The 25,095-nt window shown below is 38.3% G+C and overlaps 1 protein-coding gene across 6 annotated transcripts in view; it reads left to right on the top strand.

Annotated features, from left to right (window-relative positions):
• LGI1 (leucine rich glioma inactivated 1) overlaps positions 1–24,591 on the top strand; it is a 29,208-nt gene extending 4,617 nt beyond the window's left edge. Inside the window, exons 2-9 of one of the 6 annotated variants that reach the window (XM_014875396.2) lie at positions 12,250–12,698; positions 13,078–13,149; positions 16,926–16,997; positions 17,101–17,172; positions 21,246–21,317; positions 22,575–22,744; positions 23,165–23,329; positions 23,414–24,591. In XM_014875396.2, coding sequence (XP_014730882.1) covers positions 12,508–12,698; positions 13,078–13,149; positions 16,926–16,997; positions 17,101–17,172; positions 21,246–21,317; positions 22,575–22,744; positions 23,165–23,329; positions 23,414–24,234 — 1,635 coding nt within the window. In that variant the 5' untranslated portion in view covers positions 12,250–12,507 and the 3' untranslated portion in view covers positions 24,235–24,591. Of the gene's footprint in view, positions 1–11,904; positions 12,708–13,077; positions 13,150–16,925; positions 16,998–17,100; positions 17,173–21,245; positions 21,318–22,574; positions 22,745–23,164; positions 23,330–23,413 lie in introns of those variants that run through there. The other 5 variants (XM_088169131.1, XM_088169128.1, XM_088169132.1 and 2 more) reach the window with 5 other exon arrangements.
• The last annotated feature ends 504 nt before the right edge of the window (positions 24,592–25,095 follow it).

The raw sequence follows: 25,095 nt of genomic DNA, 5'->3' as shown, positions 1-25,095 counted from the left end.
ACACCTTGAATTCAGATTAAGCTTGTTCTGCTGTTAGGATAAAAACAAGTATCAAAGGCTCTTATTAAAAATAAAGTTGAAACTTCCTGTTGATCTGAAAATCTCCCAAGAAGTCAAAGATGTGGAAATTGTACCCTTACTCCCAGCTGATCAATTTGGTAAATAGAATCCTAGTTTAGGCCACAATGTTAGAAAATACAGCCTAAATAACCTGATTTATTCCCTTAGCTCCACCTCCTGTGATGCATGTAAGGCCTCTCAACTTCATACACAGTTCACAAGATTTTTTTATTACTGTTAGATTACTGTTTTTATTACTTTTTTTATTACTTTTATTAGAAGAGCAGCCTTAGTCTTCATTATCATGGACTGAAGTAATTGAAGTCATGCTCCACAGTTTATTTGATGGCAGCATTACTTCCATTCTTAACATGCTAAAGAATTACAGATACACTATAGAAGAACTATAACTATTTTAGTTCCTAGCATCTATTTTAGTTTTCTTGCCTATGACTACAGAGTTATGCAAGAATCTCATAAAAATATCTTGAAAACCATATTGCTTCATTCATTTTGTTGTAATTAAGGGAACACTCAAAGCATCAACCTTGATCCTAAAACTTCTGTGTACTTCAAGAAATTTCATTAAAATAAAGTTTTCTGCAAGTCCTTGTTAAGATGTATAGTGTCAATAATAGCAGTATGATCCTGTAAAGATCAACTGAATGAGTTATGGAAATAATAAATCAGACTTTGATTAAAAAATAATTCTTAGAATTAACTCCCAGTATTATCTCTAAAGATTTGGCTTATTTTTGCAAAATGTACAGAATTTTACTAAATAAATCCCCTAGAGATATATTATGGACACTCCTGTGTAGTGTCCTTTAATTGCCACTGCTAGTTCCACGTTTATTTTACAGCAGATGATTTTGGTCTCCAGAGCTTAGTCTGGCAACTCTGCTCAGAACAAAGCTCACTACAAGATTACACATGCATGTAGGCATGCATAAACTTGAGCAGTGATTTCAGCCTATCAGGAATTTAATTTAAAAGCAATTACCAGTATATACAAAATACTTCTTAGTTTTATCAACCTGCATCTAAGTAAGTGGAATATAGAAACTAACTCCTCCACCATGTTCCAGTTTTCATTTGAGAGGATTTTAGAAGTTCATTATGCTTAAATTCCCTGAAGTATGAACTATTTCCTAAGAGAGCAAAGAATGCCTAATCTTACTTTTATGGCTAGATCTGCTTTGGTGGAAAGTGACTGATGGCATCCAATTACATAAATACAAGAGAAAGGCAAATTTGTTTTTCCATTTTGATATCAGAGTTATTATATAAGATGAAAAAATCATAGAAAATAATAAGCAAGAGAAGGAAAATCTAGTAATGGGGAACTAAATAAAAGAAAACAACTGACAAGCAAGGTACTTATTTTCTTTAAATTACATTGTTTCCCACTGGATTTTTTGGAAGGAGAAAAAAGAATACATGAGCAAAGTTACAGTCCATTGCATTTTTAAACCATAGTGGAAAAGACATGCATTCCCTCTTTTCCTGACAAGCATTTTTGTGCATAATGTCTACCATGTATATATATTCATAATATTCACTTATGAGAATTGAGGAAAGGTACAAATCATTGACAGGGAATGTTTGGAATCTGAGGTCTTCTATATAAAAAGGTGACAGACAACTCGTTGTCATCTGAATAATGCAAGCAGTTAAGCACTATTTGTGTACCCAGCATTCTACATAACCTGGAAAAGAAAGGTGCCTCGAAGTTGGAGTCTAAGATATTATGTTAACAGAGAAGTATGGTCTCATTCCTGCAAAGATGTTCTACAAAACACCTGTTCTTTAGAGATGTGTTTCATCTTAACTTGGAAGTTGAGCTCTTAACTCAGGAATCCAGAAGGCCAGTCGTGAAAACTCTACTGTGGACCTGGTAAGATGAGTTCATCAGAGTTTTCCACTGGATGTCCATAAGCAATGAAAATAAATAGAGATTGTTTGCAATATACAGTGCTGCAGTCAGTTGTTTGGACTCTCACAGTCAGATTTTAAAAAACTAAGGTATAAGAGCATAATACAATGTAACGATGACAGAATCGACCCTCACTTTATCTTACTATTTCAGTGGGATTGCATAGTAAAGCAGTACAGTAGCTGCATGTAGAGGCTGTTACTATCCAGGTTGAGGTGATCAATAACTGATCCTTCAGTGAAAACTGAAGGATATAGGGATATAAAAAAGCTGTTCTGAGCACTGAAGTAGGATGAATCAGTTAAAAATTCCTATTTCACAGTTTTTAATGAACATGTTTATAGAGTACTGCTGTGAGACCTCATTTAATTAATAATGCCATGAGCCATTCTGCTAGAGCTGACTTTTTATTAGTAAAAGTATACTGCTGATCGCCAGGGTTTGGAAATAATAGGGATTATATTTCAAATTAAATACAATTTTATGTTATTTAATCACCAGTATCATTAAGACATGAAGTACTGAAATACTATCAACCTTTCTATTGAAAGTATTTCCAGGACACTATTCATTCCAAGGCATATAAGTGGAGTGGGAAAGATAACTATCCTAAATGGCAACCATTAGTCTAACTTAGTTACAAATATCAAGTTATGATATTTATAGCCAGCAACACTGAGCTGTGCAATATCCACAACTCTAGAAGTAAAAATGGCAGACAAAAAAACACCAAGGAAAGTTATCTACTGCAAGTAAAAAGAAATATTGCAGCTTGTATCCAGGGGGAGATCCTGCTACTTGCTGAAACCATATTCAATTTGCAAGTGGTAAGTCAAAATATTTACAGTTACATATCTAGATGACTGCCTTTCTTGAATGGAAACAAAACATAACCATGTGGAAGATAAAGGTCAGGATGTGAAGTGAGATTTGAGTGAAAAAACATTTCCTCTAGCATTTCACAAAATACTATCTCAAGTTTGCATTGCACTGGCCTTAAATATAAAAAGACGGATATATAATATAATAATATAATATATAATATATATTATACAATAATATAAAAGATGGATTGTGTTATTTAGGTTTATATTAGGATCTGTTTTAATACTTTTTTATCAATCTTGGTTTAGTAAATCCATGCCACTCTTTCCCTATAAAACTTTTATTTGAACCTCAGCCTTAATAGAGTCAGTATTCGGCAGGTTTCTTTAATATGAGTCTGGTAACGAAAGGAAAATACTGTTCTGACTGCCTCATTTATCTTATGGCCATGGTCCAGCCACTGATGTTAAGAACTAGAAAAAGTAAGAAGACTAGTGAAGCATTTTGATATTTTCTTACTTGAAAACATCAATACCCACAGAAAAATATGCCCATACAACAGAATACTAAATTCTTCTCCCAGTTAAAAATAAGCTAATATGTGAATATAGCTTCATTAATATGTGATCTAACACTACAGTATGAAAAACAAAGCCTTACACTTATGATGACATCCATGATTTGTATTGATTTCCAGTTCAGTGCAGCCTTAGAACAACACAAATACCCCATCCTTGGAGCCTAAGAGTCTTTATGAAAGGGCATCACAGCCCTGGTCACAGATGCCCATCACATGCATCCACACAGATCCTCAGCAAGGAGGGATTTAGCTGTCTTTGGAACATCACCCATTCTGAATCTATAGCAACCCTCCTCTAATATGCAGAGCTATTTTTAGCATCAGGGCAGCCTTGAAAACAGCAGGTAAAGCATGAAAAGAATGAATAAGTGGTTGTGGTGCTCGCCTGTGAATAGAAGCTATTATATAGCTCTTGAGAGAGATCTTAATATATATATATAAATATAATGTGCATATGAAGGGATATCTGCCTCCCTGAGGGGGAAGCAGCGGTGTCAGAAACATTGAGTAGAGCATTATTACTATTTGTGACCTGAGCAGTTATCTAAAAAGTCATTATTTCCAATTGTTCTGTTTAAGAAAATAAACTGTTAATGGAATTGAGTGTCTTTGATCCAGTCTTTATTTGCAATGAATGTATAGCCTTCATTTCCCTGAGTGAAGAGAAAATTCAACAACAGGAGACTATTTGCAGTTCCAAGCTCTTTTCAGCCATTACTTGGTCCAAGAAATTCTCTAGCGAATTTCTCAGGTCCCCCTTTCCATGCCTAGGAGCCAACATTTCCGTTTCTGTGATGTTAACTGTTCTCTTGAGTTCTCAAACCTGTTTTTCTTTTGTCCTTGTCTTTTTCTCTTATATATTCATCCATTTGCTTCTAAAAAAAATCTTGGGAAAAAAGGCCACATGTGCCTTTGTTTAATCAGTACTGTGTGCCATTTATTTAGCTGGGGAGCTATATTGCTTCATGAAGGAGCTTATTACTTCTTACTATGTGTTATATTGAGGCTGGGAATTAGGCCTTCCAGTTTTAATGACTCTTTGCCTAAATCACAAGGGCAGCAACAGTGGAAACTTACAGATGCCTACAAGTGATTGGTGTCAAAAAGAAAGTCAGCTGTATAGTATTTGCATTATTGTCTCACAAAAGTGATAATTAGGAATTATTTTGAACTTAAAATGTGACTGTTTCCATCTTGAAGGTAGGGAAAATCCTTTAGCTTCTGAGCAGTCATAACTAAAATGTGTATTTCTCTGTTGCCATGAAAATTATATTTAAAACTACAGTCAGTTCTTAGATAAAGATGCTGTGTTGGTTTTGTTCTCCCACTGCAGAGGGAAAGGGCCAGCAGCCAAAAGAGTAAATCTTTTCTTAAAGCTGTACTAAATATGTAGCATATTGGCATATGAGCAAACAGATGTAATGAAATTTTCAGCCCTCTGAAGTCTCCTCTGCAGGGTGAATGTGGTTTGTAAGAAAAAGGGACCTGGGAGTTTAGCCTGATGCAGTACTTTCCTTGATGGAGAATCTGTGCTAGGCTTGTGCAGTGGCAGCATGCCTGCCATAACATAGGGTGGGATGTCAGGCAGATTTGGTATTTGCTTAAGGTAAAAAGGATTAACTCTTACTGAAATAAGGTATTTTTCCAAATTTCTTGAGTTGTTGAGAACAATAAAAACATCAGTAAAATACACTTCTGGAGCTATCACCAACAATCCCTTAAAATGTTTCAGTGCTGATCCAAATCTCTGCTTTGTAAAGCATGTAGATTAGCAATGATGAAACAGTAATATGTGTTTGATGAGGCACATCCTTCCTATTGTGCAGTTCATTATGTCCATGGCACTCCAGTAGGCCTTCGACTTGAAGTATTTCAGTGACTTCAGTGGCACTAAGATTTCTTTCATTGTAAATTATACAGGACATAGAAACCTATTTTTAACAAGTAAAGATTTTCTCCTCAAAAGCCTGTTGTCTCTGCCATGTAACAAATTAAATTCCTATGTACGTTTAAATAAATAATATTTTGTTACTTCTTTTCTGTCTGCAAAATGACAAGGAAAATTAAAGACAAGTTTATAAATATTAGAATAATTCTTCAAGGAGCCAATGCCATGAAAAAGTACAGAAGGGAATGTAAGATAGCACAGGTCAAGGAAAGGATTTTGTAACACGCCGTCTGTTTTTAATTAGCATCTTGGCACATTGGAAGAGCTCAGACATTTTTCCATGAAGAAATGTATTATAGACTTTTCTAGCTGCCAATTAAATGGCATTTAGCTAAACTGACAGTAGTATGTTGTTTTGGGTCTGTAGAAAGCACTTGCTCATGCTAGAAAATCTGGGACATTTTGTTTTGTATACAGGGTTCTTACTGGACTGGATTTTCCATCCCTCCTATTTTGAATGTAGGCTTGAAGGAAAAAATTCTATGAATAAATACCAAATTAAGAGTGCAAGGAGCTGGCAGAGTGGAGATGATAATTATGAAGTGTCAGTTTGTGTACACTGGTTGAAAGTCTGTCCTCCAGTTAGATGATAATTTTTAAAAAATGGTAGCTAAATACTGGGGTGTTTTATGAGGTGCATATTTTGTCCTGTTCACTGGAGACTGAGATACTTTGTCATCAGTTCTGTCCTATGGTTCATTTAAATATGAGCATTTATAACATGAAACTGCCCCTCAAGTGTGGAGCTCCCTATGCATTTTCTCTGACAGTGAAACCAATGCTGTCTACTCACTCCTGTCCTCAGCTGTTTGTTCTGGCTCTGGCAATTTTTGGGAAGGGGGGTGGGTTTGAAAGATTTGGGCTTGTTTAGGATTTGTTTTCTGGTTCTTTTGCCAGCTAATTTATCTAATCCAGTTTAGAGAATAGTATTAGAACAGAACACTAGTGGTGATCTGTGGAAGAGAGTAGAATCAATAGTACTTGCAAGAGTTGGGAAGAGAGAAACCATCCTATTAAGGAAACATTGCACAGAAATATGTTCTTAAAATCACCATGCCAATTCTGAAGAAGCTGGTAATTACAAATTAAGCGTAGATTCTCTCACTAGTATCATGGTTTTAATATCTGATAGAGCTGTGTAGGGGAGAAAAAGGCAAAAAGTAACTTGCATATTTGAACAAGACCTCTCTTTGCTGAGAGGTTCATATAGAGGGCACTTAATCTTACAATAGGATGTATGCTAGGTGGTGAGTGTGATGTCAGTTCCACTGAAATGGATGGGCACGTTAACTGTCTCAAAAGTGTCCCCATTTCCAACATGGGAGAAGTAGATCTTCCCTGAGTAAACTACAGGCAAATTTTCTTGAGAGTTGTCTTGAAAGACTGAAAAAAAATCCAGATTTCTGCAGCAGGTGGAAACCTCAGGTTCTTTTATATTGTTTCTTTTCTTATACTTCCCCCTATATTAGGTGTGGTATCAATTCCTGCTGTGAATCATGAAGTAGCACAGCTTCATACATCTTTGAATTGGGCTCTGGTTTGCTCTTGAGCTTGTATGTTTGCTCATTCATTTCCCCCGATTTTGAATATCCATTGTTAGTATTTTCAAGGCAAAACACAGACAACAGAAGCAAAACAAGAACTATTTGTGAATGTCTGGAGAAAAGTGTCTGGTTATCAGGAGAGTAGTTAACATGATGCTGCTGGGTTGGGTGTTGCAAAGCACACTGGTTTATAACAGAGCTTAGAAGCAAACAAAGCATCAAGAATCATAAGGATGTTGAAGGTTCCTAGCTGCAACAAAATAAAACCTAAAAATAGATTAATTTTGCCTGGCTTCCCTTTGAAAGAAATACATTGTGCATCTGTTTTTCTTAAAGAGAGATCATTCAGATATCAGTACATCTCTCCTGACATATTTTTTGTCATTGGTCAAATTCTGGTGTATCGAAAGCAGCAAGCAGTTCCAGAGACACCTGCACATTCACCAGGATAGGCTCAGTGGAGCAGGTGTTCTACATCACTAGGAAATTTTGGCCATGAGAGCTCACTTCAGAGGTGATCACTTCTAAGTCTACAGTGAACTGTGAACTGGCTACTTTACGTAAGGGAAAGGAGACCACCCTCCAAGTCTTTCTTTCCTCCAAAGCTGGCAGCAGTTAAGCAGCCATTTCCTTGGCTTTTTGACACAGGGACTGGCCTGGTTGTTCTGCTTCTAATGCAACTGGTATAATAAAGAAGGATACCCATAATGCAAACCTGTATAGACAGGATAGGGCATAGTCAGCAGAACTTCCCAAATAAAAAGTTTTTGGGCAGTCTTGTGCTCATTCCCAAGCGTGTCTGTGCTATGAGCTGTTTTAAAGGCATCTCAAGTTTTATTATGCCTAACCTGCAGAAGGCCTCTTCCTGGCAATGACTCTTGGTGCCAGATCCACCAGGAAGCATAGTCTTTTCAGAACTGTTTAGAATTCACAAGACTTAGTTTTGTTTACTGAAAGTACAGCCTCATTCTCAGCTGCTTTAAATTTGCCATTTGCTGCAGAATTTCTTAAAAGGGTGGAGCCAAGAGAGCAAAAACTCAAACTCATGAGATATTGTAGGAGTCGTTGATCTCAAAATCCTTCTGCTCCAAACCCAGTGGTACCATAGCAATGACAATGTTTTGTTCTTTAGGAGACCTGTGAATATTGGGTGTGATTAGGGCTATTGCCCATCTGTGAGATGTAATATTATGGGCTTAACACCAAGCACAGGAAAGTCTTATCACCACCAATAGATTTTAGATTAGGCTACGTATGTGCAGGCAGCTCATCCTGAACAGATAAAAGGCAACACAGTTTTCTAAAAATGGGATGAAATTAAGGGTAACTGTAACAGGATATGGATCTGCAAAGGGAAGTGTAATGAGCATGAAATCGCAGGAAGCTTATTCAAATTTTGTCGTATGTTAGTAATGAAAACATTCTAGTCTACTGCAAATATGCAAATATAGTCATTGGCATGGAGTTAATACCTTAAAAATATTAAATTCTTTAAAATAATTTTTGTTCTATGTTCTGACCATTTGTGTTTGCTGTCTTCAAATATTTTAGCAAACACACTTGGTTGTAGAAGTATTAATATTTTAACCAGATATTGGAGAATATGTGCTAAAAATGTATGCTTAGATAAGAATAAGGATATGGATAAGAATAAGGTTAAGAATAAGAATGCATATGTTTGGTCTAGAAACGAAGCCATGGAAGTTGTGCTAAGTCTGACCAAAGAACACAAGCAGTGGTGGGCGGTAAACACCTCTAGTGGCAGCAGGCAAAAATAGTTTGAATTTTGACTGTTATATACTTCCATCAAGATTTTTCCTAGATGGCTGATTATCATAAAAAATTATTGTTACCAAACAATTCAGATACATTGGAAGAAGCAGCAGTTTGTTTCTTACCACGCAGAGCGACTGCGTGGGAAACCACGGGTCCCTACGGCGTAGTTGGCTTCGGTCAGCACCGGAGAGGTGAAACATGACGGCACATTCGTGCAGGGAACGCTGCAGCCGCTCGCCGTGGCCCATGAGGGTCCTTGCCGCCGGCACGGCACGGCACGGCACGGCACGGCACGGCACGGCACGGCACGGCACGGCACGGCAGGACCGGGCTGGGCCCGCGGCTCCATGCAAGGCGAGCAGCGGCCCCGGCGTTCCCCTGGGCTCGGCCTCGCCCCCGCCGGCCGAGGCCGCTCCGGGCGGGCGCCGCCCGCGGCCGCCGCGTTGCCGGGATACGGGGCCGCGGCGGGGCGGTGGCGGGGGTCCGCGGCGGCCCCGAACGGTGTCCCTCAGCCAGGGACCCCCAGCCAGTGTCCCCCTGCAGCGTCCCCCCGCCCAGCCCGGAACGCGCCTGACCGCCGCCCCCTCCGCGGCACGGCAAGGTGCGGGGCTTTTGGCTAGAACGTCAAGTGATGGGAAGCAGACCGAGGAACGCGTCCACAACTCCCTCATCCCCCCTGCTGGAACCTTGCAGAAAGAAAAATAAATGAATTTTGAATCCCATTGTGCCTACTCAGTCCCTGAAACACCCGGGAAAACAAGCAGGGAGCGAGAGGCAGGCGCTGGTCCGTGGGCGCAGCAGGCCACTGCCTGCTCCGCTGGCCCGCAAACAAACAGCGATGGCATCGGCGAAGGGTGAGCCAAGTGTCGCCGGCCTGCAGAGAAGCTGTGCCACTGAAAATCCACGAACCACTTTGTTTTTAAACTGCTACATGGAAGGAAACGAGATGCTGAGCTTGGCAGTAAAGGACCCTGGAAAATGTGATTGTGCTTCTCTTTTGATGGGGCTGTTATAAATATTCGTAATATTGCAATTTTGGATAAAGTGGTTGTTTCGGCATGTGGTTTGGAATCGAAAACTAACTTCCAGGCGGTTCTCTGCATGGACAAAACTGGAGTCAGGTTACTGCTCTGCTGCAGAATGTGCTTTTGTTCCTGAAGAAAGCACTACACTGCAAAGTTTTCAGGAGGTTCACAATGTGGTTGGAGTATTAATTAAAGAGAAGTGCCTAGGTAATTGATGGTGGATTTCACTGAATGAGCCAAAGGAAATGAAGCACGGGGTTTCACCATCAATGGCAAAATATTGCCATGGCAATGGGTAGCTTTGCCAGGAATAAACAAACAAACAACAACAGGCCTCTTTCAGAAAAAAAGAGAATTTTTTGTTCTCACCTCACCATGTCTGTGCCATTGGACATCTTGGAGGGGAGAAGATGGTGTAGCCTACTTACACAAGTCCTACAAATCCAGCTTCCTTCTCAGTAGGTACAAGTAGATGATTTCCAGAGCAAGAAGTCACCTTTATACTGGGGGATAAAAAGGCATCAAGATTTGCTTAATAATGATTTCAGTGCCTTGGCTACTGCAAATTCTGTTCCATTTTCTTGCAGAAGGTGGATGGGCTCAGAAATAACCCAGGTTTCTGTTACCCTTAGCTGGTGCTGATTCAGGGAGAGACTGCTGACAGGGAAGGTTTTCCTAAGAGCAAAAACATGGGCCCACACTTAAATTAATAAAGACCTTTACAAAAACACAACTAAGAGAGCAAGGGAGCTAAGAAAGCAGGAGCTGCCCTTTCTTCCACAGGCTCAGATGCCTGGGGGGAAGCGTGCCCATGCACAGGCAGTGCTGTCCTCTCCCAGCAGGGCCTTTGAAGGTGGCCATCTGCCTCTGAAAGCTTTCTGCACATTTCTGCCTGCACCCAGTCCCTCAGAGGATGCTGGTGTGAGCTCTGGGTGTCTCCCCTGGTCCCAGGGAGATGCACCTCAGCCACCACCCAGTGAAAGATTCAGCAGTGCTGCAGTCCTGCCTTGTATCCATAGACTGAATTTCTTGCAGTTTTGCAGGCTGCTGTTCTGCCCATAGCGTATCAAATCCCTGGTGAGCAGCTGGATATGCACTAAGGCCTTGCTGGGATTGTTCCTGGGGAAGATAGACATGGGGGAAGATAGACATGGCCTGATGTTGATCTTGTGATTTTGTGGCTTGTAGAGCAGGAGCAATGGGCCAGAGCCAGGTGGCCATGGGAAATCAAAGGAGGGATAACCAGAAGTCAAAGGAGATGTCTTCATCAGGAGATCAGGTGTCTCCTGCTGAGGAGACAGCATCCATGTGAAGGAGCTAATAATTAGCCTGACTGTATTAAATGTCTGTACCACTGGTTTGACCCCAGTAGTGCTTGTGAGCTGTCTAATGTCAACAGTACAGCAGGGAAATGTTAACACCTGTTAAAGTTTGCAGAACTCATATATACTATATTGAACAAAAAATCTTCCTGTATGGCTTCCCAGCCATTTGGCATTTATTAGTTTTGACTTACCATTCTTAATAAAGTAATACTTAGGTGCTGCTTAAGTTTCCTATAAAATATTTAATGTACTTTACTGTAAAGTCTTCAGGATGAGGACTGCATCTGACAGAGCACTCATACCACACCTAGCACTCATTTTGACTGCAGCCTCCAGGCAGTATTGTAAAGGTTCATTATTACCACCAAGATCTGGCCTTATCTTGTCACTCTTCAAAGACAGTCCGTTCTTAACTACGGGTTTAACACAGCTGATATTTAAATGACAATTTTCTTTTTTTTCCCATCTTAAATGATCAAACCAGATCCAAGAAAATACATTTTTAAACTTGAACTTTAAATTAATGTTGTCCGTGTAGAGCTGTGCTTGAGCGATCTATGCCTTTATTTAACCAGCTCAGAAAACATTCAGCAAATAAGAAGCATTCTTTTTCTGAGAGGGAAAAAAAAACAAAAAACAAAAAAACATACACACACAAAAAAAAACCACACAGAAAAAAAAAGAAAAAAAAGCTCTGTATTTGGGGTCTATTTTGCATGAGAAAATATTTTGTTTAGGAATGACAGTCAAAGACATTCTCTCATACATTGTAATATTTTCCATGTGTGGCAGCTTGTTTTTCAGTGGTACAAATATTTGCAATAAAGGCCGAGGATAAAAATTAATCTAACAGTTTTTGCAGCAATGCTTTTGATGGTTTCATTCGATTTCATTTTCCTGTGGATACTGCCATCAGTTCTGCTGCTTGCAGCATGTGAAGCATAATTCTGAAAGGTTCATGAGGTTGTAGGGATCCAGTAAGAGATGACTGATTTCTCCCCCCACACACATACACTCCACCCCACACCCACTCACCCACCCACCAGCAAAACATAATGCTGTACTATTTTTGGAAACAGGGAAAGGGCCTCCCTGTGAAAACAGAAAGCAGTGTATTTCTCAGTTACATCACTTTGCAATCTAATGCTGTGTTGTGCTCAGTGTTTTTGTGGTGATGCAAGTCTTTTTTTTTTTTCTTTCCTTTTTTTTTTTTTTTTTTTCTCCCTTCAGCCGGTTGGATTTTCCCCATCTTACAGCACCTCGCAGGTCTCTTCTCTGAGCAGTACGTTGCCTGAGTGAGTGGAAACATACAGATCAGCTGCAGGTTTCTATCTACAAAAACAGAGTGAAAGAGAAAGAAAAGGGTTGGGAAAGCAGAGACAAATATTGACCTGGACTTAGAGAAAGACATCCAATGGCTGAATAAAGAACCCTGTTCATGTTTTGGGATATTCTTTCAACTGGCTGGAACAAGAGCGGATCAAAAGAATGGGAAATGCCAGCAGACCCTTTAGAAGAATTGCTTATTTCTTATGCCTTTTATCTGTGCTTTTGCTGACTGAAGGGAAGAAACCAGTGAAGCCAAAATGTCCTGCCTGGTGTACTTGTACCAAAGATAATGCTTTATGTGAAAATGCCAGATCTATTCCTCGCAGCGTTCCGCCTGATGTTATCTCACTGTAAGGGCTGTAAGCATTTGGTTATTTAATTTATGATTTAAAATGAACTAGGATGTGTGGTGTTTTCAGTGCATACAGAAGGATGCTTGCTGCAGGGAGTACCTCCAGCATCATCAGCTAATGTGTTAAAATTGTGCTGCATCCTTGAATCCTGATTTTTGTATCTCTTTCATCTATCTGTCTGTCTGTCTGTGTATGTGCACACATCTCATTTTATACCTTCTTGTATAGTACATGAAACCTGTCACATTATATTCGGGGGGGAAGGTAATTTTTTTTTACTTATATAAATACATTTCTCTGTGATGACCAGATCAGTATTATAACCATAGATATACGAGGCTACATTAATGTATGGTTGTTTTTTTCTTCTTTACAGATCCTTTGTGAGATCTGCTTTTACTAAAATCCCAGAAGGGAGTTTTTTGCTCACACCATCTCTGCAGCTTCTGTGAGAAATATTTATATTATACAATTTTTGTTATGAAATGTATATGGATTCATAAATATTTCAGAAAGGGTCTTATTATTAATTGTATAAGAAACAGCAGCAGCAGTTTTATTAGATCATAAAATACAAGACTTTTTAGCAATTTGAAAGATGCATGTTTAATTTTTACTTAGTATTTTGCAAGGCTGTTATCCGTACTACTTTGAATGCTTACATGCTGAAGCTTTTGGTGACAGAATGCATGTTATCTTCATTATACTTTAATTAACATTACATTAAGGACTTAAGTATTGCAACAACTATTCTTGTTTATTTTCTGCATTCCTGGGACCTGATTCCAGTATAAAGCGGTCCATTTGCAACTCCCATTTGCAGCTGTGAGCTCAGAACCCCTCGGATCAGGCCCATCATTGCAGTGGGACAGGTCCTGAAGTCCTTTTCCATGTAAAATTGCCATTGACTTCTGTGGAAGTTTAGTCACTTCAGTGGGAGTTTTGCCTTCATAGTACCTGGATTTGACCCTGTTTTTTATTTCATGTTCTTAAAAGTAATGACGATTTGATGATTTTCTTCCAATTAAAGACTGAAGGAGTTATTTCAAAATCAAATACTGTGATGAGGTATACACAGAAAGAGAAAATTTTGGGATGTTTAACTCTTAGCTGCATTTCAACATAGGATTTTTACAGGCTCACAGGCTTTCCTAGAAATGTGGGCATACGATTATATAATTGTGAGCTATACAGAGGTAGAGGGGGTGTAACCTGAACTGTTTATAGTGGATATGCTGCCAGCCTGACACACACCCAGATTTGTCTCAGGAATCCGGCAAGGCAGACTCCCCAGTGTGATCAAAACCAAAATCGGATGTCTGTCCCAAACCCACTTCCCGTGCACTCTGGATGTGGTCAGAGGTGTAATATTGATGTACTGGAGCTCTCTGGCTGTTAAATTAAACTGGTGGCATACTGATAGCTGAAGCCCTGACCCTGGCTGTACTCTGCTACCTCAAGTGGAGCTGATAAGGAGGTGCAGACATACTGTACAATTTTGGATACAGGGTAAATAGGTAAATGCAGTTACTATGGAAACCCAAATGCTTTTCCATGGTGCTTTATTCCATGGAAAAAGAGAAGCTTTTTCCAGGTGGTCATAGATCACAAAAGGGACATATTTCACGTAATTCCTGCAAAGGGCCTTTCAAAAGAGAGGGGGGAAAAAGCAGCAGCACTGGTGGGGCTTGTATCTGAAGAGAGTGAGTAGGACATTATCTCTCTTGGCTACGATACACCACCTACACTTAGCAATCCCACTGCAAAGCAGGCAGAACTGGGCATGGTAGAGTAGGACAGACACAGTCATCTTATTTTGAGTTATTATAGTGCCTGGCACAGTGGGTTTGGGCAACGTCATATGGCATTTTGATAATGATAATAATTTCCATTTCTACTGTACAATGAAATGCACGTTCTACACTGCTTTTTATAAATGCTGCAACAAAAACTATGACCCTAGAAAAGCAGGGTTTGTTCCACTGTGGGCTTTGATGAGTGATCTGTTTTCCAGATATATTTTTAACATGGTAGTTGAGCTGCTTGCCATTCTTGGAATGTCAGGCTGCTGATCTAAGGCAAATAATAACTCCTTAAACATAGACCATAGAAGCAGGATTGTATCTATGGGGACAACACTCCAGTTTGTACGTGGGAAAGAAAAATTTTCATCTTTGGCAGAAGATAGTAAGGGAAATAAGAATACGGAAAACTTACGTTAATTAAACATTACAGGAAGTTTTAGCTTTGAGTGATTATAGCTGTATTCGTAGGTTTAATTTAGCCAACAGCAAGATTTAGCAGCTTATATATATTTCTATAATAATAGTAATACATATAGAAATACTCTCCAGCATTATGTTTTTGAAGTCCAAATGTGATTGGATATCTCCAATACACCAGACACAGATTTCTGAATATGTTGTAATTCTGCCACCATTATTATTTACTACTATTTTTAATATAGTAGCACCAGTGGTCTCTGGAAAAATCATGGTCTTGAGCTAAACACTACTCATAACTCCCAGTCCAGGAGAGCTTTTCTTCTTATGTAGTATGGACGGTATGCTCTGTGCTCTTCATGTGACAACAAAAATACAAAGAACCTCCACAGCTATGGTGAAGTGTCAGCAGGAGTGTTCCCTAAATGTAGAGAAAGCCTTCCAGCTCTCATCTTCAGCACTTTTATCTCTGTGTATCAGCAACGTGCTGAGGGTGCCGTTATAAACTGATGCTATGAAAGCCCACAGAAAGAAGGGAGGCAATCATGGCATCAGGATTTGTATCTGCTAGCACTGTACTGCTCCTGCCAAATGATGCAGTCCCTAGCTACAGCACCATACCTTCAGCCTCTATCACCAGAAGCAGCAACTATGGTGTTTGAGGACAAATTTGGGGAAGAAACACTTTGTGCATGAAATACATCTGATATAGCCATTGGGGAGAGGTATGAGTTGGAAGGCAAATGAGCTCACCAAGTACAAGACCTATGCTGTAAGCCTGGCAATCTCTAAAATAGCAACACTATTTAAAGAGAGACCACTCTGTTCTCTAAATTATAGAGTGCAGAAAGGGAAAAATTATCCAATAAAATCACATCAGAAAAGTAAAATTAGTTGCAGGATTTAATAAATTTGTCTTCTGGTTCAAGAATTCTATAGAAATACTTGTTTTCTCTAAAATTGGAGTGTTTCTTGATTTTGCCAAAAAGGAAGAATTTCCTGCTTGTATTTTTTCATACACTCCATATAAGAACATACTTAAAAAGCACAATCTGCAACAGCCAACTGAGAAAATAAATTACCTGCAATTTATTCTGCATGTAAATGTCAAAATAAGAGATTAACTTATTAAGTGGATTAATTAGTACTTGGAAATCTTGCATTCCTGATTGTCTAAGGATGCCATAGTATGAATCTATTTATCCATCAGGTCAATTGATTAAAATATAGATGTACATGTAGTATTCCACTGGGGTAAAGTTCATCGTACTTTATGATGTCTCACCACATTAAAAGTGTGGCAGTCCAGGGCTAGATTATAATGGACAAATGCAAACATGGCTGATAAGCATAAATAAAGCTGGAAAAATCAATGCTAGTCCACTTTTAATGCTTACAAAATTGCATAAAACTAAATGTGTTGCTGGTATTTTTACTGTTAGATGCATATGCTAAGAGTATTTCCAAGAGGTATAATGAAGTCTTAAAATTAACTCTGACTTGAACACTGACTGAATTGAAGAGATTTTTCTTTTTTTTCCCCAGTAGCTTTCTACCCTTGGGTTAAATACACTCAGAAGTTTAACTTGAAAGTTAAAGGGTTTTCCTTCCTGCCAGTGTTGCAAATTCAACCTGATATCTGGCTGACCAGCAATTTAAACCAAGACATTTTAAACCTCTGTAGTACTTGAAGATTTCCCTGTTGTCCTAATATATCTCCTGAGGCACTTGTACAATCCCATTGTTTTACTGGCATGATAAACCCACATTTATATCCCACAGAAGTCAAAGGAATTTTGTCAGATGGTCCCAGTAGACAATTGTTGAATCCTTCCCTTTGCACCACACTATGGTGCAATATATCAACCTTACAGTTCTATAGTGCTTGCACAGAAAAAACATGAAACCAGGCAGTGGAAATTTGTCCTACCATGGCTTGCTGCACCATTTTCTAAAGCTGCTGATAACCTAATGGTCTCTTGTTTTGCATTTCTTTGTGCAGGTTGTTTACGTCCAACACTTTTGATGTTATTAGTGATGATGCTTTCATGGGCCTTTCTCGTCTAGAATATTTGTGAGTGGACAAAAGTATATTTCCTGGCATTATTGAATAGAGTGGGTGGGCTTCCAAGTTCCAGGCATGGCTTTGACCAGAATCACTTTACGACCCATTACAGGTTCATAGAGAACAACAACATTAAGTCAATTTCAAGAAATACTTTCAGAGGACTGAAATCTTTAATTCACTTGTAAGTAAAGTGATTGAATATATTACTTGGTATATTTAATATAGTAACTGAACCACTGTGTTGTTTAATTTCTCATTTTCGTATATAAGTGTTCATAGTTATATAAGTGGCATTAATAGTAATTTAATTAGAATGTTAATCTTTGTATTTCCACCAAAGATTTCCAAACTGTGGTATGTGTAGAAGACAAATACACAAACAGCTTCCAAGCAGTACATGTTTGGCAGTAGTTCCCTGACTTTCTCTGCTTGGAGCACAGGGGATTTCCAGCTGAGCATGTAGGAGCAGGAAGGAGTATGAACTGGGAATCTTGGCATTGATGAGGTGAGTCCCAGTTTGGGACTTGGAAAGGAAAGAAGTTGGGAGCTGTGGATAGGAATGTGAGAGGCTGAGGGATGGACTCACACCTCTTCCCAGGTACCCCAGTCTGACATGGATCCAGCAGAACATGACAGCCATTCCTGGGACAGGCCATCACTGTGCCCATGTTCACTTAAGACAGTAACAGTATACAGAAGAATATGACTAAATCAAACTTGAAAATTCCCACCCAGAGCAATTTTAAATGGAAAACTTGCAACAAGATGTATTTTTTATGGCTTACTGATCTACTTCTTCCATTCTGCACCTACCCTCCTCTGCACCCTCTCCTGCATGCAAGCAGGAGCTTTCCACAGTCAGGATCTGTCACACACTGACACTGGGATTGGCTTACCATTCCTTGTGTGCTGCTCAGCCCTTTGGCTATCTTGTAAATATGGCCAGCTCTTGTCCTCTGACCTGCTGCAGCCCTTTGCTGCATTAGTTGGGAAGGGAAATTAGTCCAAGGCACTCTGGATGCCAGTGTGCTGTAGGAGCAACACTCCCTATGGCCTCACCAGCAGGAGCCTTTCTCACACTGTGCTCAGCAGGTGAGACACACACTGGCAACTAACACCTGCAACACTTCACTGCAAACAAGAGTAGCTTCCTTGTCTCTGAGCTAGGGAGACAGTTTTTATATAGGCTTTTGTTTCTTATCTTACAGCAAGTTTATCTTTTAGCAATAATTTAATGAAGAATAAATTCTTTAAAAACAAAATACACACTATAGGAAAAAAGAAAAAACATAAAAGAAGAAAATGAAAAAAATGAGGCTAAAACATCTGTAGGGTGGCTGACATGGGTTTATAACCAGTTCTGAGCATCTGCATTCTCAAGCATGTCATGTGGTGCGTGTCATAGGCAGGGGAGTGGATCCTGACCTTTTGGCCTTAACATGATAACCTCCAAGAGGGTTTTGAAACAGGGTCATTTAACTTTATCATTCATATATTTGGACAGAAGAGAGAAAACAAAGGTTCCATTTTGAACAGTTAATGCATAAATATAATAGTTGAATTGCAATTCACCACATCTTCACCACCTAGTAAAGTACCATAAAACACTTTTTGCTTTCCCTTTTCGTCAGAACAAGATTTACAGCTGGCTGAAACCAAACCTACTGTGACTACTCGTGTAGATAAAGTTACTTCTGGAATGGCTCTAGGTCTGAGGAAGAGAAAGAGAGAGGAAAGGGAAAGAGGTACATAAAAAGGCTGTGCACATTCCATAACAATCCATATTAGAGATTTAGGCAGAATTATACAGTTGTTAGGAAAAAAGATAGCTGGATAATAACTGGGACCCTATCTTCAAAATATTTACACACATGAATAGCCTTATTCACAAATGGGTCCAGTACATTATTTATCATATTCATTTACTTATTTAGTAGCTGCTCCTGCCAGTGAACAAATTGCTTTTCTAAAACAGAGGAAGGCACAGTTTCTTCTCCACAGAGCACGCAGTCCAAGGCTAATATCTTGTCTTGGCTGTTACATTGGTTTCTGGGGATGCCTCAAGAGTTTCACAAAAGAAAACATATGCAAAAGACAGAACCACATTTGAGGAGCAACATTTGCATGCACATTTTTGGGACAGATCTGTGCATCATGCCACACATTTGTCCATGGAGCACTGTTCACAAAGACAATGAGAAATTTGTGAAAAATAACTGCAAAGGCACCATTAGTTTAATCTGCTTGTAGAACCACTCCCCATCTTTTGGGGAAGATTGCGCATACACATTAAGAATGATCATTTGGCACCCTGAGGCACTTTTCATTTAAGAAACAAGAGAGTACTTGTGTATATAAAATATATTAAAAAGAATCATAGTAAATGAGCATGCAAATAGGTTCTATGAAGTTAGATAAGATGAACTTGGTTCTATTTATTCTATTTACTTCCTTTTCGCAACATAAATTTTGGAATGCAGTAAGCTATCCAAACATTTTTTACTTTATAATGCAATTAACTTCAATAATTATAGTGTGTTCTTATTGTAAAAGAGAGCCATCTAGAATTTATTATTTTGCAACAGGATTTATTTTCTGGTTGGAGTACATTTAAGAACAGGAAAACTTTTTAAAGATTGCAGTTTATTTACTAATTTAATGTCAAAATCTTACAGTTAGCATTGGACAGTAATTTCTATGCACAGTACATAATTTTGATTGCATTTCTCTCAGAACTGTCACTGTTAGTTTAACTGCATGTTTGAGTCAACCTTTACTCTCTTACTATAATCCAAATACCACGTATAGCACCATCTAGGCAAGACAGTGTTTTCTAATATATAAGTATGCTTTTTAACAGTGTACTATAAAATGCATAATTTTCATTCAAAAATTGGCAAATGTATAAACCTTGCGTAAATTTTTCTGTCGTTCATGTACCCATAGCAGCGGTGAACCACTCCTACTTCCAAGTACATCCTCCCTTTTAGTTTGCTATATAAAAACATATAAAAACAACATAGGGCATTAAACTTGTCTCAGCTTGCAAGTCCACACAGCTTTCTCCATATGAGTTACTTAACTTTAAAGAATTGCTCTGGAGCATAAAATTGCACATAAGTGAAGCACATGATACATTCACATAGTGTTACAATCAGATGTACTTTGAAAGTGGTGAAGTCAGAATGGACTAATGGAAGCATCCCATATTTTACTATTACTGATCAGAAAAACACTTATTTTTAAATGAGGTAGACCTAGTAATCTGGGCTTGTTCTTGTATTTAACTATGTATCTAAGTGTCTTTGCTTGGCTGGAGAAATTGTGGTTAATAAATAACATTTATGTTTACATGTTAAAACAGAAGAGGTTCTACGTCTTACTAGCTACAGATTCTAACTAGGATCTTAATCTAGAATGATTTATTTCCATTTTTGTTTCTCCTCATAAGTCATAAATAATTCTGTTAATTGGAAGGGGCATAGACTATGCCCCTACAACATTATTCTTTTTCTGTCATGCCCTCCATGACATCTGAGACCTTTGGCAGACTCACAGAGACAGTCTGACTGAAATGTAATATACTGTTTGTTCAAAGCCTGCTCACATTTCCTTGTCGCTTTTACTAGCTGGAATACTCACTGAATTTAAAGAAGTTTTCCCAGCATTGAAAACTGGGAATTAATAATATTTTTTGCTGGTCTAATACAGATTTACACACACACATGCACATTCCAGGAAAGCAATTCACGCAGATCAGCAATTTATTGCCTATTACTACATATTTTCAACAACTATGAGCTAAACCTAGGCCCATCAGCCCATATTAGTAAGATTTTCCTTCCAGAAGAGGTACAAGAAAGTGGGGAAATTGCAGTGATATGAGCACCATTGGGATTGGGATCTCATAGGGAAAACATCAGTAGATCCCATCATGACTAATTGTTTTCAAATGTTAAATGGTGTTGGCAAAACACCAAAGGTGATAGCACTTTTTACTCTGCTAAGTGAAGTATTGTAAATGCTGCAAGGCTGCTGAAGAGTGAGAAAGCAGAAGGAGGCATGGCATTTTAGTGGAAGGAAAAGTCACAAAGTAAATGAGCTATTCTTAAAAGCAATCTTTTAGAACTAAGTGCTGGAGAATACCAGTGTTCTTTGCTGTAAGTAAAAAATCCCACACAGTATATCACAACTTGCAAAAATGTGTAGTTTCATGAACAACTAGCACTAATACTGAAGTGTTTTCTTTTACAGGAGTCTCGCAAATAATAATCTCCAGTCACTTCCAAAAGACATATTTAAAGGCTTGGATTCTTTAACAAATGTGTAAGAAAGCAATTAATTAATCTTTTAATTATACTAGACGTATAAAGAGATTATTTTAGAGGACATTCTGAGTAACCATTCAAATCAGTAGCCAGTAATGGATCTTATTACTGGGTAGAGACTACACAGTATAGGTAGGCTTGGTTTTTTTTACTTCTGCTGTTGAGAATTTGTGATAGTTTTAAATATTCCACCAGTTATGAAGATAAGTAATATTTTAGTAGTTATATAATAAAACTGCATGTTCATGTTCATTAAGATTTCTTGAATAAGAAGGGAGGATCCTTAGGGATGCATGAGAGAGCAAGGCATGCAAGGAAGGTGGAAGATATTTAATGGAGTAACATTTTAATGTGCAAGCAATTCCTGGGAAAGCTATCTTTTATCAATAAAGCATGTGTCTAAGTAAGTATCCCATACTAAATCTAATTGCAACCAGATCAAAACATCAGCTTGTTTATATATATATATAAAAATGTATATCTATATAATACCAGTAAAAAGTACAAAATAGAGATTTACAGATAACGCTTATAATTGCTTCAGTGAAATAGGTCCTGTTTACAATATACCAAGTCCTGTTCCATCTGATCTCGGATAATAAGCTCAGAAAATGCTTTGCCTGCTCCCAGTATTAAGAAGGTAGGCTGAATCCCTGGAGCAGAGCTGCAGTAGTAAGATGTGGCCATGGCCAGTGTATCTGGAGCATTACTTGGCACGACTGATGGTGGCCAGGTGGTTGCACAGTCTGGTCCTGGCACTTGCCTGTTCCTGTGCATACGATGGGAAACCTGACTGAAGACAGCTGTAAAAGACTTGAACAGAACTCCTTTGCTTGTGTCTCCTGAAGCCCTAAATGAGTGTATCTGAAGGAGATAGTGAATACTGACTGGATGACCATCAGGTTACATTAATTCTGATTTTGGTATCTAGAATGCTCTTACTGAGAAAGGCTAATCCAAAGGAAACAGGGGCTGTTAGTTTGGGAGGTTTCTGTGTACCTGTAAACTTGGGGAAATCGATAAAAATTTCTGACTTATCACCAAGTTAAGGTCTCCTTGATTACCTTAATACAATGAAATCTGTGTGGGTTCTGGTATGTAGATTTAACTATGGGTCAGGACAAATCAAGTCAGGAAGGCCTCAAGTGCGAATAAGCAAGAGGGCACATATTTTAACAAAAGCCTGTTTTGTTGTTCTCAAGGAGAAATATATTTGCTGACTACTTGTTTTCAATGCATGATTTATTTGTTGTAGAGATCTTAGAGGCAATGCATTTAATTGTGACTGCAAACTGAAGTGGTTAGTGGAGTGGCTGGGCAGCACCAATGCAACTGTTGAAGACATTTACTGTGAAAGCCCACCAGAATATAAGAAGCGCAAAATCAATAGCCTCTCTCCAAAAGAGTTTGATTGCATTATTACAGGTAATGTGCCTCATATTATTTAATCTTGTTAAATTCAAAGCTATAGTTTTTCATTCTTGAGCCCACTTTTGCAGGAACGCTGCAAAAATTCTGGATGGAATTTCTATTAAAATCAAGATGAACTCTGCTGGTCTAAGTCTGACATGGGAATCATTTGGGAGCAGGGTCCTATATTTCAGTATCTACTCAAACTTTAAAATGTTACATAATGATTTGTAAAACTGGGACATAAAACAGTACCTCTTTTTTATTGAGAAAGATTGAAAACCAAATTGCAGTGCTCCTTTATCAACAGAAAATTTGGGATAGTGATGAAATACTGCAATTTGTAATAAATTGGTATCTGATATGCAGATTTTTTTTCCAGTATGGTATGTAAAGTGTCTCTATAATTATCATCTGTTACGTGCACTTTTGCAGAATTTGAAGTTTATCAGTCCCTGCCATACCAATCCCTGTCAGTAGATACTTTCTCATATATGAATGATGAACACGTGGTTATTGCTCAGCCTTTTACTGGAAAATGCATCTTTCTTGAATGGGACCATGTGGAAGTGATGTTCAGGAATTACGACAACATTACAGGTACGAACACTGCTTGACAAATAACATTACAACAAATTTTCCAAAAAGTGGTACTAACCCTGTCTTCTATTTTTCTTTTCATAGGTACTTCGACTGTTGTGTGTAAACCTATAGTTATTGAGAGTCAGCTGTATGTCATTGTCGCACAGCTGTTTGGAGGCTCCCACATATATAAAAGAGATATTTTTGCTAATAAGTTTATAAAAATTCAAGATATTGAAATCCTTAAAATCCGAAAACCCAATGACATTGAAACTTTCAGGATTGCTGAAGACTGGTATTTTGTTGTTGCAGACAGTTCAAAGGCTGGTTTCACCACGGTTTACAAGTGGAATGGGAATGGATTTTATTCCCATCAGTCTCTGCATGCCTGGTACAGAGATACTGATGTGGAGTATCTTGAAATATCTGGCAAACCACATTTAATTCTGTCAAGTAGTTCGCAAAGACCTGTAATATATCAATGGAACAAAGGAACAAATGAATTTGTTAAGCGGTTTGATATTCAAGATATGGAAGATGCATATGCAGTGAAGCATTTCAAAGTGAAAGAGGATGTATACATTTGCTTAACAAGATTTATTGGGGACTCTAAAGTAATGAAATGGGGTGGTTCAGCATTTCTGGATTTACAAAGGATGCCATCCCGAGGGTCAATGGTATTCCAACCACTTCAGATAAATAATTATCAATATGCCATTCTTGGAAGTGATTATTCTTTCACTCAAGTCTATTATTGGGATGCGGAAAAGGCAAAATTTGTGAAGTTTCAAGAATTAAACGTACAGGCACCAAGATCTTTCATACATGTCTCCATCGATAAACAAAGAGATTTTCTCTTTGCTTCAAGTTTTAAGGGAACTACATTGATTTATAAACATGTCATAGTTGACTTAAGCGCATGACACTCATAATTCTGAGATTACATCAGACTTTCTACCGTAAGTGGACAAAATGAACTAAATGCATGATGACTCTCTTATCTTACTTCCAAATGAATGCCTTTAAAAGTTGAGATTGCTAGAACAAAGTATTACTAGTATCTTCATCTTTAATTGTCAAGTCTAGTGGTGTTGGAAGTTGCATTTTTTAACAAAAAGAAATTAAATTAACTGTTCTTTGCATCCACAGTATGTAAATATATGTGCAACTGCATCTGTTGCTATAAAGAATATTAAGATGTACTTTTCTGTTTATTTATTCACCTGTTTGAAACAACTGCCAAATAAAATGTTTACATTTTGTGTCTTTCACATTCCAAATATTATTTGCAGGTGATACTTTTTATTTGTGTATATATTATACACATATAAAATAAAGCCAAGAAGGCATATTGCCCAATGCAGTGTTGTATTGCATAGAAGATGCACAATATTGAAGATCAGGTAGGTTTTACTAACAACAAGAAGTTCTTGATAAAAATACTGCATTGAAACACATGCCTATAAATTATCACCTGGGCAATCCTTGCACTTATGTAAAGCTTCACTGACTTAAACAGAACTCTAACCAGAAAAAGAATTCGGTTATCTAGATGTGCTTGTAGGATGAAGGGTTCAGTTATACACATCTAATTGTAGGATAGGCCTTTGTACTGTGTATAGCTGGATGTGATTTTCTAAAAATTTACAAAGAACCTGGCAGAATAAAAGACAAGACAAAGGTCTGTCTTTCTTCACCTGATGCTGAAGCAGCACAAAACAAATCTTTTGGACAGCACTGGGGCTGTTACTGTGCTCAAAGATAGAAGCAAAGCTTATTTTTCA

Source organism: Sturnus vulgaris, chromosome 8, assembly GCF_052056855.1.
Source record: "Sturnus vulgaris isolate bStuVul1 chromosome 8, bStuVul1.hap1, whole genome shotgun sequence".
In the NCBI taxonomy this organism is placed as follows: Eukaryota; Metazoa; Chordata; class Aves; order Passeriformes; family Sturnidae; genus Sturnus; species Sturnus vulgaris.
Note: the sequence above shows the minus strand (reverse complement) of the source record. Positions and strands in the feature narration are given on the sequence as shown.